Source organism: Lissotriton vulgaris, chromosome 1_2 (genome assembly GCF_964263255.1).
Source record: "Lissotriton vulgaris chromosome 1_2, aLisVul1.2, whole genome shotgun sequence".
Taxonomy (NCBI): Eukaryota; Metazoa; Chordata; class Amphibia; order Caudata; family Salamandridae; genus Lissotriton; species Lissotriton vulgaris.
Window position 1 is genome coordinate 302,591,372 of NC_141686.1, and position 17,768 is coordinate 302,609,139.

At 43.7% G+C, this 17,768-nt stretch overlaps 1 protein-coding gene across 1 annotated transcript in view; it reads right to left on the reverse strand.

Annotated features, from left to right (window-relative positions):
- The window catches only part of NDUFV1 (NADH:ubiquinone oxidoreductase core subunit V1), a 45,560-nt gene that overhangs the window by 20,980 nt on the left and 6,812 nt on the right, over positions 1-17,768 (reverse strand). The window contains exons 2-5 of the mRNA XM_086953303.1: positions 16,887-16,996; positions 15,193-15,275; positions 14,140-14,310; positions 12,148-12,331 (exon numbers count right to left, since the gene is read on the reverse strand). Coding sequence (XP_086809429.1) covers positions 12,148-12,331; positions 14,140-14,310; positions 15,193-15,275; positions 16,887-16,979 — 531 coding nt within the window. The 5' untranslated portion in view covers positions 16,980-16,996. The remainder of the gene's footprint in view (positions 1-12,147; positions 12,332-14,139; positions 14,311-15,192; positions 15,276-16,886; positions 16,997-17,768) is intronic.

Sequence of the window (17,768 nt, forward strand, 5' to 3'; positions counted from 1 at the left end):
AGCTCAATTCCGGGTACTGAATCTATATCAATGGTGTTCAATTGCCACGAGGCTCGGAAGATGACACCGACACTGCCACCGCGGCCTTTGGGTCTAGGGAGATGGAGAATGTTAAAATTTTGAGGGCAAGCAGAGGCTAAGTCAGTCTCACAGTTGGCATGTGTCCAAGTCTCTGTTAAAAAAAGTACATCTAGATGATGTGAGTCTATAAGGAGGTTGATTTCGGTGGCATGCTTCGGTAGATATCTAACGTTCAAGAGGCCTCCTACAAGTAGGTCCTTGTGGGTGAAGTCTGTTAAGGGAGAAGCAGTCTCTTCAAAGGTGAGCTTACCTTCATGAGCATATCCTCGGAGGTTGAGCAGGGCATCGCGGGAATAACAGGGGGACCGTGGGCTGTGTTGGGCAGGGTTTATGGCGCTAGGCGCGTCCTCGTCGCGGACGAGCGCAGACGAGCTTGCCTTAAGCGCGCCTTCGGCGCGCAATCGGCGCGCAATCGGCGTGCCCGCTGCGCTCGTCCGCTGCGCTTCCGGTATTGACACATGATTTATAGTAACAGCAGGTGGCGTAGGAGGGTACAAAATAAATGTACTGTCTGGGAACAACCGAGATGCCGGGGGAGCCTGGGGGACATAAGTTCACTCTCACTCGAATGAGGAAGCTGGTGCTGTCGGTTCTACCTTTCCTCTACTCCTTCGAGGAGCCCCATTGCACCAATATTGTGCCCACTGCACTAGCAAATGTATGGCACCTATAATTTATTTATTTGAAAGGTTTTATATAGCGCAAACAAGACCAGTCCGGTATCAGGGCGCTATACACCGAAGCAGGCACGTTACGCTGGTAAAGGAGAAAATAATAAACCAATAAGAGGTTACACAAGAAGCACATTGCAAAGTAGGAATGTAGGCCAAAGCTGTAAACAAGAAGTAAAAGTTAGTTTGGAAGTTACAGGTCTCTTGAGGCAGGTAGATATTCAGGAGCAATCCTTTCACTTATTTTTTGCATGCGGCGGTCGAGGGGTTGGTTCAGGTTTCAGGAGGGGGAGCGTTCAATATTCTTAGATAAAGACCAGAGAAGGCGCATGGATTGTGTCATGGAGGTGCTGAAACCTGTGTAACCTGACAACTGAGTAATCGCTCTGCCTTCCAGGATTTTCCTATTTAATAGCTCATTATGCCTGGTCCAGTCTAAGAATAACCCTTGCTCTTGCTAGCTCACTTGCATGGCATGCTGTCGTTTGGGTGGATACATTTCTGTACAAAAGCCCTCATTTAGTGTTTGAACCTCCTGAAGGCGATAACACGAGTCCCACTGATTTTAGCAGGAATAGCCAGGTCCACTGGAATCATGCTCTGAAGAACAAAATATGGGGCAAGGAATGACCATGAATTGTGTAGAACATACTGAGGCATTATTCTCTAGCTATTTTGACATTATAACACATATTGATACAGATGCGATACCAACGCTACTGATAATACGAAGGATTCTTTAGAAAGAAAACTGTACACATTAAGGAGATCCCTCGAACATTTTATTAATTAGCAAAGTTTTTTGCCTTGCCAAAAAAGACATGGAACCCCTTTTTTCGCTGGCCTTTCTTACCCCCAGATTTACTCCGTTTGAATCCAGCCTATAATGTTGCACGCAACAGAACACAAACCTACAAGCTTCCACTTAGAGTATTAAAAGGTGGCCCTCTTCTACTCTGATTATCCCACATACGTTCTAAAATAGGTCTTCAGTTTCAGGTTTAGTCTGTGTTGACACTAAGGGTCTCTTGAAGCACCCCATTCCATAAGAAACAGACCTGCATAATGCCTGTTGTATAATGGATATGAGTAAGCATCTCACTGGGAGGCTCTTCATGCTTCAAGATATCGAACCTTAGAAACAGAAATAAGTGTTTAGGATTTTTCCACCATCTGTGTGCTGCAGTTGAGAAAGACATGTACCTTTTCAAAATGGCTGCATAATTTGCACACTTAGGTGGCCATCTTGAAAACTGACAACCATGTCTAGGTATCCTGCGTCAGCATGCTGGAGATTATGCACGCCATGCATGCATCAAAAAGCACTGTGGCATGATAAGCTCTGAATGTAGTGGCAAGCAATCAAGCATGCTCTCAGGGGTGTAGCCATCCGTGCTGCAGCATAAGCATGTGATCTTTGGCCCTACAGGCCTGGGAATCCCACTAACCCATGATTTTTTGCAAAATTGTACTACCCACTTTGCAAACTGGGGGAAGCAGCTTCCTTGCTTGCACTAGGGGCAATGGTGGCCTTGATACAACTCTGCTTGCACCACCAGCATTCCTCAAGCTGCACACCTGTAATACAGTTCTTCAGTGCTATCATACTAAAAACAAAATGTTAATATTTAACTTATACTATCACATACATACTCCATTCTAACTATGATCATTTAAAACAAAATATGCTGATTTTATTCTTCATAACATGTTTAGGTGACAAAAGTAATGACCATCAAATATCTCAAAAATGGGCCTTCCCTACTTCGAAGAAATAACAATCATAGGGTTCAAAATATACTCATGTTATGTCTTGAAATTCAACCACATTAATAAAAAAGTGCTACTTCTGTGATACAAACAAGCGGATTTTATGGGTAAAGGCAATTCATAGTAACACGTTTGGTTCTGCAGCAGTCACTGTTGCTTGTGCAAATCCAGTGTTTATTTGAAGTATGAGTTACAAATGTGTGAGTTTGAGAAATAGCAAGGAATTTGTCGATTCTTTTTACTTTCTTAGAAAGTGAACAGATTAACTGGAAAGAAAAATGTATTCCAGTTTGATAATGGTGCATAAATAGACAGTTCAGGTGATCTAAATGTTGGTGTTTATTTGAGTTTTGTATTTATTGGCATGTACCTCGGTGTCCCCTTCACCACATTTGTTGAGCTAGGCAGATGGCTGGTGTCTTTGCAAGCTCCCACTGACAAAAGAGGACGCAGAGGAGAATTATGCACGAGGTGTGTGGGTTCAGACTATCTTGAGGGTCATCTTGTGTTATTATGCGCAAACCCACTTCCTGAATCTGGTAGCCACAAGTTTGTGTTGGGAACTTGTTCTTTTTGAGAGAAGGGCCCATAGGTTCATGGTAACCACCAAATAATTACCTGATAAGAGAAGTTCACATATGCTTCTTGAATAGATAGATAGTGACTTGGTTGTGACCTCGTGGGACATTTAAATTTTCTTAAAAAAGGGGAAATGGGCATCTCATAGGCCCTTGCTTTACGCTGTGTTTTCTTTGCGCCGTTCTTTGTTTCCCCTTTGTGCACATCAAAGAGGATTGAGTGTATGGAGAGCCTGAGTTGCCAGCTGTAAGATTTAGTTAGGACTTTAAACGTGAGAACACTATTTGCAAGGTGAACAAGGCATTGCATATCACCTTGTTTTAAACTTGGCACCCAGTGGGGTGTTGTTGTTTTTAAGGCTGGAAACGTTGCTCAGGTTTCTTCAAGTTGATGCACATTCTAGGTATATTTTTTGGCATCCTCTGCAGTTTCTCCGGTTTTCTGCCTTGAGAGGAATGGAGAGAGGATGTCACAATAGTTCAGTCTAGAGAGGATTACATATCTTACCACCCAAATGAAGTGGGAAGAAGGTAATTTAATATACTTACTTTATGAAAATAATCTGCTTTATTTATTTATTTATTTTATTTATTCAAAGTTTTATATAGCGCGAACAAGATCCTTACAGATATCAGAGCGCTTCACAATGACAGGGTAGGGGCAGTAGGAAAGAACAGAGGTAATGGGAGCAATGTAGTAGTCACTAACATGAAAGGATAATAATAAAATACATAAAACATATCAATATACAGTCAGGTGAACAGGTAATAAAACGGCACAAGTCATGGATCCCATTACATAGGTGTTCAGGTACACCTTGGGTGTGTGGCAGGCTTATACCAGTGTTTTAGTATAGAGAGCGCACTGAGTGAGGGCATCGGGAGGGTGAATCATTGACCCAATGCGTCTCATATATTGGTCGGTAGGACGAAAGTAGCGTAGTAGTGTCACCATCAAGTAGAGGTATAATGCCAAAGGACAAGGTGAGCATTGATACAAGGCAATGTAGAGTCTCTGATCCACTACCTATAAGGTTCAGGAGATCTTGGCCAGAAGGATGGTTTTCACCTCTTTCTTGAAGAGTGCAGCGGAGGAGATACGCCTAATTTCAGGCGGGAGCGCATTCCAGATCCTGGGTGCCATTCCTGAGAAGGAGCGCTTGTAGGTTTTCTCTTTCCTGAATCTACGGGTTTCAGGAGTAGATTTTTTGAGCTTCTATTGGACCTCGAACCTCCTGATATGGACAATTTTTGAGCGAGGTAGTTGGGTGCATTGTGGTGCACGGCCGCGTGTGTCAGAACTGCAATTTTTAGTTGTATTCCGGCTTCAAACGGCAGCCATTTTAGGGACTTTAAATCTGGGGAAATATGCGAATGTTTTCTTGAGCCAGTAATGAGTCTTGCGGCAGCGTTCAGGGAGGCTCTTAAGGGTGCTGTTGTGGATAGCGGGAGGGACACGGCGGGGGCGGTGTGAGTTGTTGCGAACGGGGATAGTCGGCCAGCGCGGGTGTCGTTGGAGGCGAGGGAATGTAGGGCGGGTGCGACACAGCAAGTGGGCCATTTACTGGGGTGCTGGGGGAGTCTGTCAAGAGAACAAATTGCAAATTAAACATGTATGCAAGTACTGGGGTTTCACCAACTTAACCACCAACAGGGATGGGCAAGAGCACCAATCAAGACACAGCTGGGCACACTCTACAGAAGGGCTTCCCTGAAGCACAAATGCAAAGCCATGGAAAGGGAACAAACATCAGGCAGCTCCAATATATTTCAGTTGGTAAAGACAAGGACAGGGCTATTGCTCTGAATTTCCGCCATTTTCTACCAGTAGAATAGAGTTACGTTAAACAGACGGTGCTGTAAAGTCTCACTGGAGTAAGGATCCAGGTAAACAATAGAAGTCCCACTTCGCCAAATCTCTATCAGATGTGTCAACTCAAACGTCACTCTACCTAATCTATAGAGTAGAGTTCAGAGGTAAGGAGGCAGGTTTATCATACACAAAGGTTACGGACTCTAGAAAAACCTTGACGAGTTTTGGAGAGATCAACCAGACTAACTTCATAAGATATGAAAACCACCCTCTTCCGAGACATGCAGGCTCCACCAGGTCCCCTTCCCCAGGCACAAAGAAACAAGACAATCCATTTGTGTAACAACTGTCTCATACTAATGGGAAAGCAACGCCATGCCCGATTTTTTCATAGCAAAGCCCCGTTAGGCAAGCCGTTCTTGCTCACGAGGATCGCATACGTCAGCTCTGTTTACCATCTTCTTTAAACTCGATAACAACCAAATTCCAAATTAAAGAAGGAATAATAGGGCTGCCAGATGATTACATTGCCGGGACACCTTATCAATGCTGGGATTTCATGTAATACATCAGTGCATTCTGGACCTTGTAGCCACGGATGTATTCCATTTGTCCAACATACCAGAACATAATGATTTGTAAAAAGCAAGGCTACAACTGTAAAAAAAAATCCCAACCTACGCCAATGGCCCCTGTGGCAGAGCGGCTGTAAACCTACACTACCAGTCTGTGGCTGAGTTGTAATTTGCATTTTTTTCCTACAACACTAGCTACATCTGCTGAAACACTTGCAACAGCATCATGCATGTTACCATAGAATGAAAGTATTACATATCTACATCAAGCAACATCTGAAGTAGTTTATGTAACACCTCAGTAGTGTTTCAGTTTGCAAACAAAGATGATGATGTATGGTCTGTATTAAAATGAAAAAATCTCAAATTAAAATGTATTGAAAAATGACTTTGCAAATCCGACAACCTCGAAGCTGGGGAACTGGTAGGGGTCTCGGCATGGACGCTCCACATCCTGCGATTCGGGGCAAATCACTTATGGTAATCTTGCATGCCTAACAAAAAAAACAAAAAAGGAATGCGTCCTTCTGTAACGTAACTGGTGCTCATGTAAAGAGCTCCGATACCTTTTGCGTCTAGTTTGCCCTATATAAAAAAAACTCCAAAAAGAATGAACAAGCATTGGCATAGCCAATAGGTTCTCGCTTTTGGGACCTTATAAGTATTTAGTTATGCAGCACAATATCCTTGGTGCAACAACGTCAACTGTTGCATGGCTAAACACTTATTTTGTCCCGCCTGGATTATGTTAATGCGGTCTATCTAGGTGCACCCTTAGGCACCATTAAAATATTACAGTCTGTCCAGAACTGCGCAGCCCGTCTGTTCATGGATGTACCTAGACATAGTTCCGCGAAGGCTGCACTGCGATCCCTTCATTGGCTCCCGGTGCAGGAAAGGGTCTGGTTTAAAGCTATGTGTATGGTCCACAAGTCAACAACTAATAATGGCCCAGCCATTCTGCGCCCTCTGTTTTGCCACCACCAAATTCCTAGAGTTCTAAGATCTAACCACCACAATCTGCTGACAGTCCCTAGGATCAAGCGGACACGTACGGGTGGCCGACGTTTCGCATTTCATGAAGCTAAATTCTGGAACAAACTCCCCGAGAATATTCGGCTTGAATCCAACCATCTTGCCTTTAGGAAACGGTTGAAGACCTTTCTGTTTTGCTGAGTGGTGGTTACTTGTCCTTGGTCCAAAGCGCTGGGATGCCCACGGGTAGCCATGCGCTATAGAAGCATGTAATCATTCACTCACTTATAAGGTCCCAAAGGCGAGACCTATTGGCTATGCTAATGCTTGTTAGTCTTGGACATGGTTTCGCCAATTACTCCGCCAGGCTGTGTGTAGTACAAGCCTGCACATGTTCGATCAGGGGAGGGACTGCAGACTGCATATCCTGTATCTCTTGCTGGCTCCCAATGAGTAAATAGCTTTGGAAGGAACCCGCCAGGATAGGCTGCTCCTCTAATTCCAATGCAAAGTCTGGTTCCTGGCTGGAGTGAGTTAGTTCTTCTGCGTAGTAGATTTCCTCAGAGAGAGCACCCACTGCATTAGTTAAATAAAATAGTGGTGCTAGTTCTAGGACGCTCATTGGTAACATCACATGCTTCTACTTTTCTTATCCCCGTAATGCGTACATATATATGGCGGGGTCTCAAAAACGGAAGGAAAGACTCAGCTAAAGTTCAGAGTACGAGATACCCCAGAAAACAGCAAATCAAGTATAAAAAGCCAGAATTGGGAATGATCACAACAAAACAATTCTCAATCCCAGCACTAGCTATTCGAATGCCACAGAGAAAAGGAGTCCCATTACCTAGGATGCAAAACCAAAGGGGGTGGCTTTGCCCCGCCTCTTCCTGGCACAGAACGGGCCTGGGCCCCCTGCTGCGGGAGATTAACATCGCTTTTGAGAGCGAAAGTGTGGAAGGTGGCGCCTCCTGGCATGATACTCACTGCGGCTTGTAGTCCCCTCCGGGAACTCCTAAAGCCTCAGTAACGTCCCACACTGCTGGAGATTAACTGTGTTTTTTATCGCAAAAGTGCATTAAGGTGGTACCAACTGACGCGATGTTCGTCAGAGCATGTAGGCCCTTCCAGCAACCCCTGCAGCCTCTGTAGCGTCCGTGTTGTAGAATATCAAAAGCTCTATGGGTGCAAAAGTGCAGGAAGATGACTACTCCTGGCGCAATGCTCATTGGGGCTTGCAGTTCACTCCAGCAACTCCTGCAGCCTTGTATTCAAATGCATAAAGGGTTGTCTGCCTGCTAAAGTTACAAAATGGATACGTTTGTGGCAATGGTTGATTCTGTCTAATATACCCCTTAACCACATACCGACTATATAAACTATTCAACTGCTCTCATGTATGCATCTATTTGTCCACTCCTTTAAATTGATGGTTAATGGGTAATTCAATGGGAGAGTTTTTCTTTTTATTAGGAACTCACTACCCGTACAACTACTAGGCTAGAGGTAGGTATACAAAGTCTTCTCATCAAAAGGCCATATTTACCACGGCACATTTCTCACTCGCAACATGGGACAAGAAGGCTCTGTTACACAACAGTGAGCGCGAACTCTCTTTCTTCAAAGTAGATTTCACGTACGTGGACCCTAGTCATGGAACTCGCAACGAAAAAGGGGAAAGAAAAGCGGAAGGAGAAAGGGATAAGGCAAGATGGAGGAGTAAGAAGAGAGGAAAGAAGAGAAGAGCGCTAGAAAAAGAAGAGATCGAGAATTAGGGAAAGAGCAAACAGTGCAAAGTAGCAACCGGAAAAAGGGATGAAAGGCAAGCGGGTGTGTAGGAAAAGTGTCCGTGGAAGAGTGTGTGCATAGCCTGATTGAGGTTTAGCAGCATGGTAGTGAGTATTGCCAGTCGGTTACGAGCAATGCTGAGAGCTTCGACCCAGGCTATGCAAGACGTGGAAACATTTTCCAGAGTGTAGGGTGAAAATATCGCCTGAAAGGGTGCAGGGCATTAATAGAACATAAATGGTGGTTTGTAGGGAGGGTAACTGCAGAGCATGGGAAGCGAGCAATGTGAACAAGGGTGGGCATAAGTGCACATTTTTGCTCACAGTCTGCAAAATGTAATTGGGCATTTTAGCTCACAATGTGAAGAAAGGAAATTAACTGTGCATAGAGCTTTTGGGAAAGGCTGGGCAGATCATATTTGGTAGGCAATGGCCAAAGATGTGCAAATGTAGAGAAGGCCCTACACAACTTGGCAGTAGCAGAGGCATGCAAAGCATTAATACGGCATAGGCTGAGAGTGGCCAATGATGCGCAGTGTGAAATAGGATGTGCAGAGCTTTGTTGAGAATGAGCACAATGCGGGTATTCCATACAATGTTGCCGGGGCTGCTGCAGATGGCTGAGAATGTGCAGGAGTGGCTGAGGGTAGAAAGGGTGCAGGTGAAGGTTTAAAGAGTATGTCTGATGGATGTGAAGGGCGTAGTAATGTAAGGCGTGCCAGAAGGTTGTGTAGGTGTGAGAGGTTATAGGTTGTGGCAGGGGCTAGGTAAGTTCTGCAAGGTGCAGAAGAGTGTGTACAGGGTGGCTGAGGGACTGCAGGCGGCTATAGGTGAAAGCAGAGTGGGCGCTGACGGGGCACATAAAACAATGTTGTTAATAGTGAACAGCGAGCACAATTAATTTTCATTGCATTTAACACTAGAAATGATGTCAGTAAAACTATGGTGCAGAGGGGAGTTTACAGACCATGCACTGCGAGGTGCTGAAAGTGCACCGATGCTATTGTCGACACATAAAAACAAAGTTAATAATACTTAACAGCGAGCACAACAATTTTTATTTCATCTAACCCTAGAAAATATGTCTTCCCGAATCTTGTCTTTGTAATCAATTCCCAGCAATCAACAATAACCCTCAAAATGTTTGAAAGAAGGAGCTGTATTTGAGAAGCTGAAGGCCTCCTCTACATCAACACACCTGGTTTTGCAACTCTAAGCTCTACCACAGCGCTCACAGGCCTGTTGTTGGCACCATGCTAAGATCACCAACAGAGACGGGGAGGAAGACTGTGCCAGCATCAGCACTACTTCTCTAGGACTTGGAGGTCGTTAGCACAATGGCTCTGGTCTCAAAGAATCTTAATTTTGAACTGGAATTCATATTTACTGATCCTGTAAAGTGTTTTCTTTTAAGCATTTCCTGAATGATGGCCTCTATCCTAGCAGAAGATTCAACTATTGAGTAATGATCTCATCAACAAAGGATGAGAGTACTCAGATGTCTTGCTTAACTTTGAGTGATATTTGTGTCAAGGTTCATGGTTTTCACCTTCCACTCTTGACAGGGCTCACTCTTGAAGATACTGTAATATGCTCAAGGACCGTGCGTGCACGCTCATGATGAGCAGAGTTCACTTTCGTCCAATTACAGGTCATAACTCAGCCTAGTTAGAACCAAAAAATAGAAATTCAAACAGAAAGGAAAGATAAAGGAAGCTAAATAAGGAAACCGATTCAAAAGAACTGAATTTAACACAAATGCAAAAATCATTTTGAAAAAAGCACGCGAGTTGAATAATGAAGATCGCCAAAGCACTTGAGAAACAATGTTGCAAAATGACCAGGACTTAAGTGTGCGGCGTGGTCCAAGAGTCGCGTGGCACCATGAAAAACCTTACTGAGTGGTCGTACTCTATGTTCCTTTGAGCCTTGATATCAAAATGAGCCAAACTGGCTGCCACATAACGAGATCAATGGGCTACAGAAGGATCGGTGTGTCACAGGATCCTCTGCCTGATAACAATAGAACCTTTGACCGTTTCCATGCTTGAAACTTTGCTTTTCCTCCAGACATTGAACATAACATGAAGGGAAAGCTGAGAAGCACCAGGAATCTGGGAAGAGAGTTCATGAGGTAGATTTCCAGATGCAGCAAATGGCGTGCATGCCACTACTCAAACTTTCCTCCTTTCTAGCTTAATTAACAATCTCTTAGATTAGTCAAAATGAGTAAAAATGCATGGTAATGAGAACGATAGGAACCTCTCTGACTTGTGGACATGTTTACAATTGCCATTATTCTGGTTGTTGCTATGCGCAAAATCACAGTGCCAAACATGCAGTGCCCTGGTTGAGACCATCTAAGCTGACTATGTGCAGACTATGCAACCTGTGGGACGAAAGTATTTTACATTTTGTTTGTATATGTGCAGTAATGATCGAGGAAAGAAAACGATACTTGAAAAACTGCTTCATTGACGGGAGGTGTTCGAACCTGCAGACATGCCATGGTAGTTGGTTTTAGACCAACGGATATTAAAATGAATGCCAATTTTACAAAATTTGTAATACTTGTAAAAAAGAAGTTGGATACTTGTGAGTTGCGCACAGAAAATCTAGAAGTCTAAAAAATAAAAAAATGTAATGGCAAAAATGTAGGACTATATATACATGAATTATGAAATATCAAGTGTTGCGATTTATATTAAGTTCTGGAAAGATGACAGTCCGATGTAAAGTCTATAAATTATGTTTATGATTATTTGGGAAAACCTATTTTAGACTATTAGAAATTTTACAATGTATTGGTCTGTATTTTAAATTGGTGTACTTTCTTTACGAATGTAGTAATTGTAAAATTTTTGTTATTCATGCAAATACAATTTACCTTATCCAGTGGCAAACTTCAGCATCTATCATTTGTACCAAACTTGAAGCCCAAACTAAGATACATCTGTTTGTTCATTTTCTGTGACAGCATTTATTTATTTTTCTCTACAGCCTCTAAACTTCTACCATGTGTGCACATTTTATTTAAAAACATGTATGTAACGTCAGAGTACCAAACCAGTCAGTGGAGGTGTGCCTGTACCAAGTTTATTCACATAATATGGACAAGAGATGTATTGTTTATGTAGTGATCTATAATGCGAACTAAAGATTCTTCAGAGACTAATGGACTTGAGTCAGAGGCAAAAGCACAGAAGGAGGCTCGAGTAAAATAACTAACGTCAAATGCTCAGAGCACATTAATCCAGCAGTACAGAGACCACTGCCAGCAAGAGTCCTCCACCTTCAAGGGCAGTCTTCTTTTGAGAGATTCATCTGAGGGTCTGCACCACCTGTTACTACTGTGTGCATTCAAAGGGACTGATCATGTTCACAACTCCAATGAATCTGCATTAGTCTGTTTCAGTGCATACAATATGCATTTTGCATCCTAAAAGAGCTCTGCAGCTCATGATCTTTGTGCTTTACATGTAGGCAGCCATCTTTTAAGAGTCCGCTCAGAATGTCTTTTATTCCATGTCTGGTCGTAGCAGTTGTGATTCTGATAGTGATAGCAGATATTTTAGCACCACAAATAGCAGGAGATGGAACATATCCTCAATTCACTGTACAAGGAGCTTTTCCAGTGAAAAAAACATAACCAAAGAGAAGCGCCCACAGCAATAACAACCACTTTCTAAGCAGACTTACAATGTTCATTCTGTTGCCACCATTTCTGTCTCTTTCCATCCACCTCCTGTCAGCCCTTGTTTACCAGTTTAGTTAGCCTTTCTCAACCACAGCAGTAGAAACTTGTAGGCTGGACGTCTCTTTGACATCTTTTCTAGCATCCACTAGCAACCTCTTCAACCCTTTTGTTTTGCAACATTCAATGCTCAAACGGCTCACCTGTAGGTTGGAAGCCTCGTTGTAGAACTCGCCACGGATGTAGATGTAAGCTGCACGTGCGCCCATGGCCTTCCCGGCAACCAGGCAGCCTTCAATCAGTTTGTGAGGATCATGACGCATGATCTCTCGGTCTTTGCAGGTCCCCGGCTCACCCTCATCTGCGTTTACCACCAAGTATTTGGGCCTGAAGGAGAGATGTCAAAGTGAAGCCGTAAATGCAAAAGAATATGTGTGGGGCACTCAGAAGCAGAATAAGTTACAATTAGATGAAGAGACTGTCAGGAAACATGGAGAGAAGAGTTTTTTGACAAGGCAATCAGACGAGAAACAAAAAGTGTGGGGGGGGGGGGGGAAGTAAATTGGAGATGAGTAACCTCGAGAAGAGAAAACTATTGAAGTGAAAATAGCATAATTAATCTCTAATCACGTTGAGCATGTTGACAATCAAACCCCAAAGGAACAGCCACAATCGCCTCAAAACTAAGTAAAGGACCTTCATTCAAGTGACCAACAAGGATCTTCCCTATACAACTCCGACAGCCCTTCCAATTCTACCTACGAAGGCACCCAACTAGTCACCAAACAAGCAGGCACTCGTACATACCCAGGGTCCCACCCACTGTAACATTTATGGTCTTCCTGGTCTCACCTTGGCCTCAGGGGCGGCTCCTCCACTAGGGCAGATGTAGCGTCGCCCCACTACTTTCTCGCAGTGCGAGAAGCAGAAACATAAAATGGCAACAACTTCCTGTTATTACCATTTTATGTTTAGTTGCGGGCAGGCGGGGCTGCTCTGCGAGCAAGGAGGAGTTGAGGACGCAATGACTGTTTGGTCAGCCCTCTGGGGGCGCTCAAACCAGTCATGCACACTCTTCCCTTTCTCCATGTAGGGTAAGCCCCTGGCTGGGCAGCGTCCCCACCAATCACAACGCTGCCATTGCAGCTTTGTGATTGGCTTGGGGGAGGGGAGGGAGGCTACCCGTTCCTGCCGGAGGCAAGAAGATGCCTATTTATTATTGAATTAAACCCTCCGCCCCTGCTTGTTATGCCGGCCGCGACTGCTTAGCCTAAACAGTGTACTTACCTCCCTTGTCCTAATGACTGTGCCCAGCAACCACCCAACCTATTCTGTAGCCACAAGACTTTCCTGAATCTTTTTTTAGAATTACTAAGCGCCTGTTCAAAAAAAAAAAAATCACAGTAATCTAAAATCCTGCTGCCAGTATTCAAGCGAACACGCCATTCAAACTTCTCATGAGCATCACCATAAGCATACGCCACTGGCTCCTAGTAGAGCGACTCCCCCAGTCTAGTCCAGTGGCTCGAAGCTGCTCAACTTTGGAGGCCTAAGAAGCTGTGCTGACCTAAAGATCACCAAACCTAGCACCCAAAGAAGTAACAGACCTAACAGTCTTGTTACACTGGGTACTTATATGGTAACAGAACAGATGGAATGCAGCAATATTCAATATCCGTTTATACAATTAATCTCAATCCAATATTAATTCTTCATGCTGTATAAAAAGGATCTGTTCTCCATACATATCTTCTATTCTTGCTAAGAGAGTAGGTTTCTCTTCCTGGCAATAGGAGACTCCAACATATTCTGACTCTTCGCACCTACTCTGGATACCAGAAAACCTGGGCCAAATCCCTCATTTTCCACCTCTTGAGTGAACTCCCACCACTCACAACTGACTGCGCTGCCTTGACGCAGCATGATAAGTTTAAATACCTAGGCATATGGATCAGCAGAGGAATTCCTAATCTTGAATATACATTCCCAACTGGCAAGGTTGCGTGGACACCAGACAAAATGATGAGATATTTAGCAAATCACTTCATGTTCTTCTGCCTCAATTACTTTCTTTACCAAACCAGGAGTGCTTAGGAACAAGCTAATGTCCAGGAACAAGTGCAAAATTAAACTCAGTATTTCACGTTCCAGGGTGAGCCTGCGATGAGCCTTAAGTGGTCTTGATGGGGTTGTACCTGCCATCGGACGGCTTGTTCATGAAGCTCCACTTGAGTCCAGTGGGGAAGCCGGCACCGCCTCTGCCGCGCAGCCCAGAGGCCTTCACCTCGCCCAGGATCCAGTCGACACCCTTCAGCAGGATCTCTTTAGTCTTGTACCAGTCTCCGCGGCTTAAGGCCCCTTTTAACCTGAAAGATTAAGTTCATCATGGTGAAATCGTAGTATAGTGACTCCTCCACTCACACTCTTACCTCCACCCTTTAAGAATGATACGTTACTAATGAACTGGACATGAACACTGAGCTCCTCTCTCACCACGAGAGGTGATCCTTGCAAAGGAAGGCATATGATAGTAGGAAGAGTGGGCTCTTTGATGCTTCGACCACCATTACGTCAGATGTCCCAACTTCTAAGCCATCACTTCGGACTGACATTTCTAAAAAACGTTTGCCTAACATTGGAAATTATCATTACTTTATAGTTTACGCATCACCACAAGGCATTAAAATGTTGACCACTTCAGCCCCTTCTCTGATAAGCTGACCCTAATTTTTTTTACATATACTTAATAATAACAATTTAAATAAAAAAAATTAAGGAAACGCAAACTAATGTTATGTTTTATTTTAGTAATGGTGATGCGATTCCATGAAGAAGCTACCCCTCTTACCAATATTAAATACTTAATTATAACCTAAATAAATGGCTTTAACCATAACACATGAAATAATGACAAGAAAGAGCCAAGGAGGCTTATGAAACAAACTCCACACTCATCCGTGGACAAGATTCTTGTAACAAGGGACAATGAGTGAATGTGCAAACACTTAAACCTCCTCCCCCCTGAACATGAAATCCCTTCCTAGGCAGATGCAAAGTATTGAACTGACATGGGTCCAGGGGTTTCTTTCACTACACAGATGAGTACTTGGGCACAGATGGCCAAAGACACTGAATATCTCCTTCAAAAGGAAGAGTTGTAGAAAAGCAGCTAGCCAGGAGATATGTATTTTCCCAGAAGAGAGATGCTCTTCTGGAAGAACATTCCCTCCAAGTATGACCGCTCTTACCCCCAGTCATGCCGTCCGTAGAGGTTTGTGAAGATGCGATCCTCATCTTTCAAAGGTCCAAACTTGGTTTTCTTCGGAGCAGCCTGTGTGTGGAAGAGCAGGAATTAGAGTCAACATGAGAGCTAAAGAGAGAGAGCAAGGGAAGAACAGCAAGACGGGGACACAATCAAGTTGTAGAGGCAGCTAAGAGAAAGAACACAAGGTGACATTGGAAGGAGAGAGAGGGGAACAGAAGACAAAGGAGAGGATGTACGAAAATGATTTCAAGGAAAGGCAACAGTAACAACAATGTTTGACCTCCACTCAGCCTTCATTCAAGTGTGTATCCTGTTAGGCCTTCTTGTTTTCTATACTTGAAAATGCACCAAAATGAAAAGTAAGATGTTGGTGCACCTTTACTTTGTGGACTTTACATCTAGATGCACTTACATTGTGTTAACTGTTACAACCAGAGTGGTTACGTAAAGGGGCATTTCACAGACCCTTCGAGCTCCATTTTCAACAGCTAATCTTTTCAGGACACTATGTGGGGAGTTTCATGGGTTTGCGGCACTGAGCATAATCTGAAAGTGTAGTAGAAAACCCACACCCCACCCGACAAGGATCAGTGCATGGTTTTCATTCAGGCCCTTCCAGGAGTTCAACTGGTTCAGTTTTGAAACAGAGTTCTTCTATCCAATGCAGGCACCACTGACCGGTTCACTTACTCCAGACACAGAAAGAAAGAAAAACACTTCCATAACTGCAGCAAACAGGGCACACCAAGGACCCGAGGAAGGGAAGTTTATACAATAGCAACCAATTGTTTATGAAAGTACCCTCACTTTGAAGTGGATATTGAGGCAGAGTTTCAAATACGTGAAGCATGAATTAAAAAAACTACTGCGTTTGACATTAATCCACCTGGTCAGCTGATCAACAACTCATCTTCTCCATATTATACAGAGCTTTCATTTTGAAAATATTTGAGCTAAGATAATGAAAGGTTCTGAGGGTCTAGATAGTATCTTTGAAGGAGACTAACTGACAGGCAGCGTAAAGGCATGCAAGGAGTAGACGTGTGCAAACCTAGTCTGTTCCATGATCACATGCACAGTAAAATCACATCCCATCTGTCGGACAGGAATGCATGCATGTATGTATTACAACATTTCAGACGTGAGTTTTTTGCACCAATCAACAGGTCACAAAAGGGAGCTGACGTTTGACCACTCGTTTGCACATAAATGCTCACAACTGCATTACTGGCCTGGGAATGAATGAGGGGGATCAGCGTCCATTCTGTTATGATTGTTGTCATTGTTAGGTCTCCTAAAACGCAGAGAACGGTCTGCGTTTTTACTGGCATCAGACCCACACAGAACAGTTTCCATGATAATCTTGGGGCAGTTACACTTTAACCAGGAGACAATACTGCCTGGGCACCTGGTCACTAGATGTGCAATCCTATTCCAGTGAGCTCTGAAGAGAAGTCCACCTTTTGGAAGATGCACCAACCCGGAGTTGGAGATAATTACAGAGAGAGGAGCCAGGAAATCCCTGGCTAAGAGATCTCAGCCTTACCTGGTGGATATTTGCATTTGAATAAAGTAAAGAACCTGGCAAAAGATAGCTCTCAGCTGCAGCATTGCAAGGGAATAACATTGAAGGTTAGACAATAAGAAGATGCAGGCCCACATGGGCTTTAGGCTCACCTGCTCTGGGGTGGAAGAGGTGAAGCGCACTTGAGAGAGGACAGCCCTCTGTGTTGGGAGGGGTCCTCGAAGGGCCTGTCTCAGTGCAAACATCCTGAGGAGGCAGAGATCTGCAGGGAAGAGGCAACACACATCTGAGAACAGAAAAGGAACCATGGGCCAATGGTGCAAAGGAGGGAATTCAAGGTAAGGCAAGCACAGCACACCACTTACTGGGGAGCAGAGATGAAACACCCCTCGAGATACTAAAGGTAAGAGAATGGTCCTAAATAAAGAGTAATCGGAAAAGTATTGACACAGAGCAGTGAAGAGAGCCAACATTACTGGTAAAGAATGTGGATGATGATGATGAGTACTGAGTACTGGCAGAGGAAGTAAAGAAGGGGACATGAATAGTGAAAGTACAACAGATATGAGATCACCCATATTGAATAATAGGCAGAGGAGCAAACCATAAAAAACGAAAAACAACTAGTGGAGAAACTTCAAACAATAACTGTAGAGCTGAGCGAGGAACTCCAAACCAGAAAGAAAACCCACTGCAATGGGTGAGGCGCGAAAGTACATCAAAATACTGAAAGTAGGTTGATTCAGACGCTAAAGCAGGAACTGCCAAGACAGTCCTAATATTGACAGCAGAGCAGGGAATTTCAATGCTGAGAGGGGCGAAAAGAAAGAAGACAACCCCCACTATAAACAAGAGATATAGAGGGAAAACAATACAACAGGAAATGAGATGAAACCTCCCCACTTCAAAACTGGGGAGACACAGAAAGCAACCAATATAGCACATGCAGGGGACCAAATATGGAAACCAATATCCTGTTACAAGAGCTGAAAACACAAATGCAATATTAAGTGGCCAAAAAGATAAACCCTTAA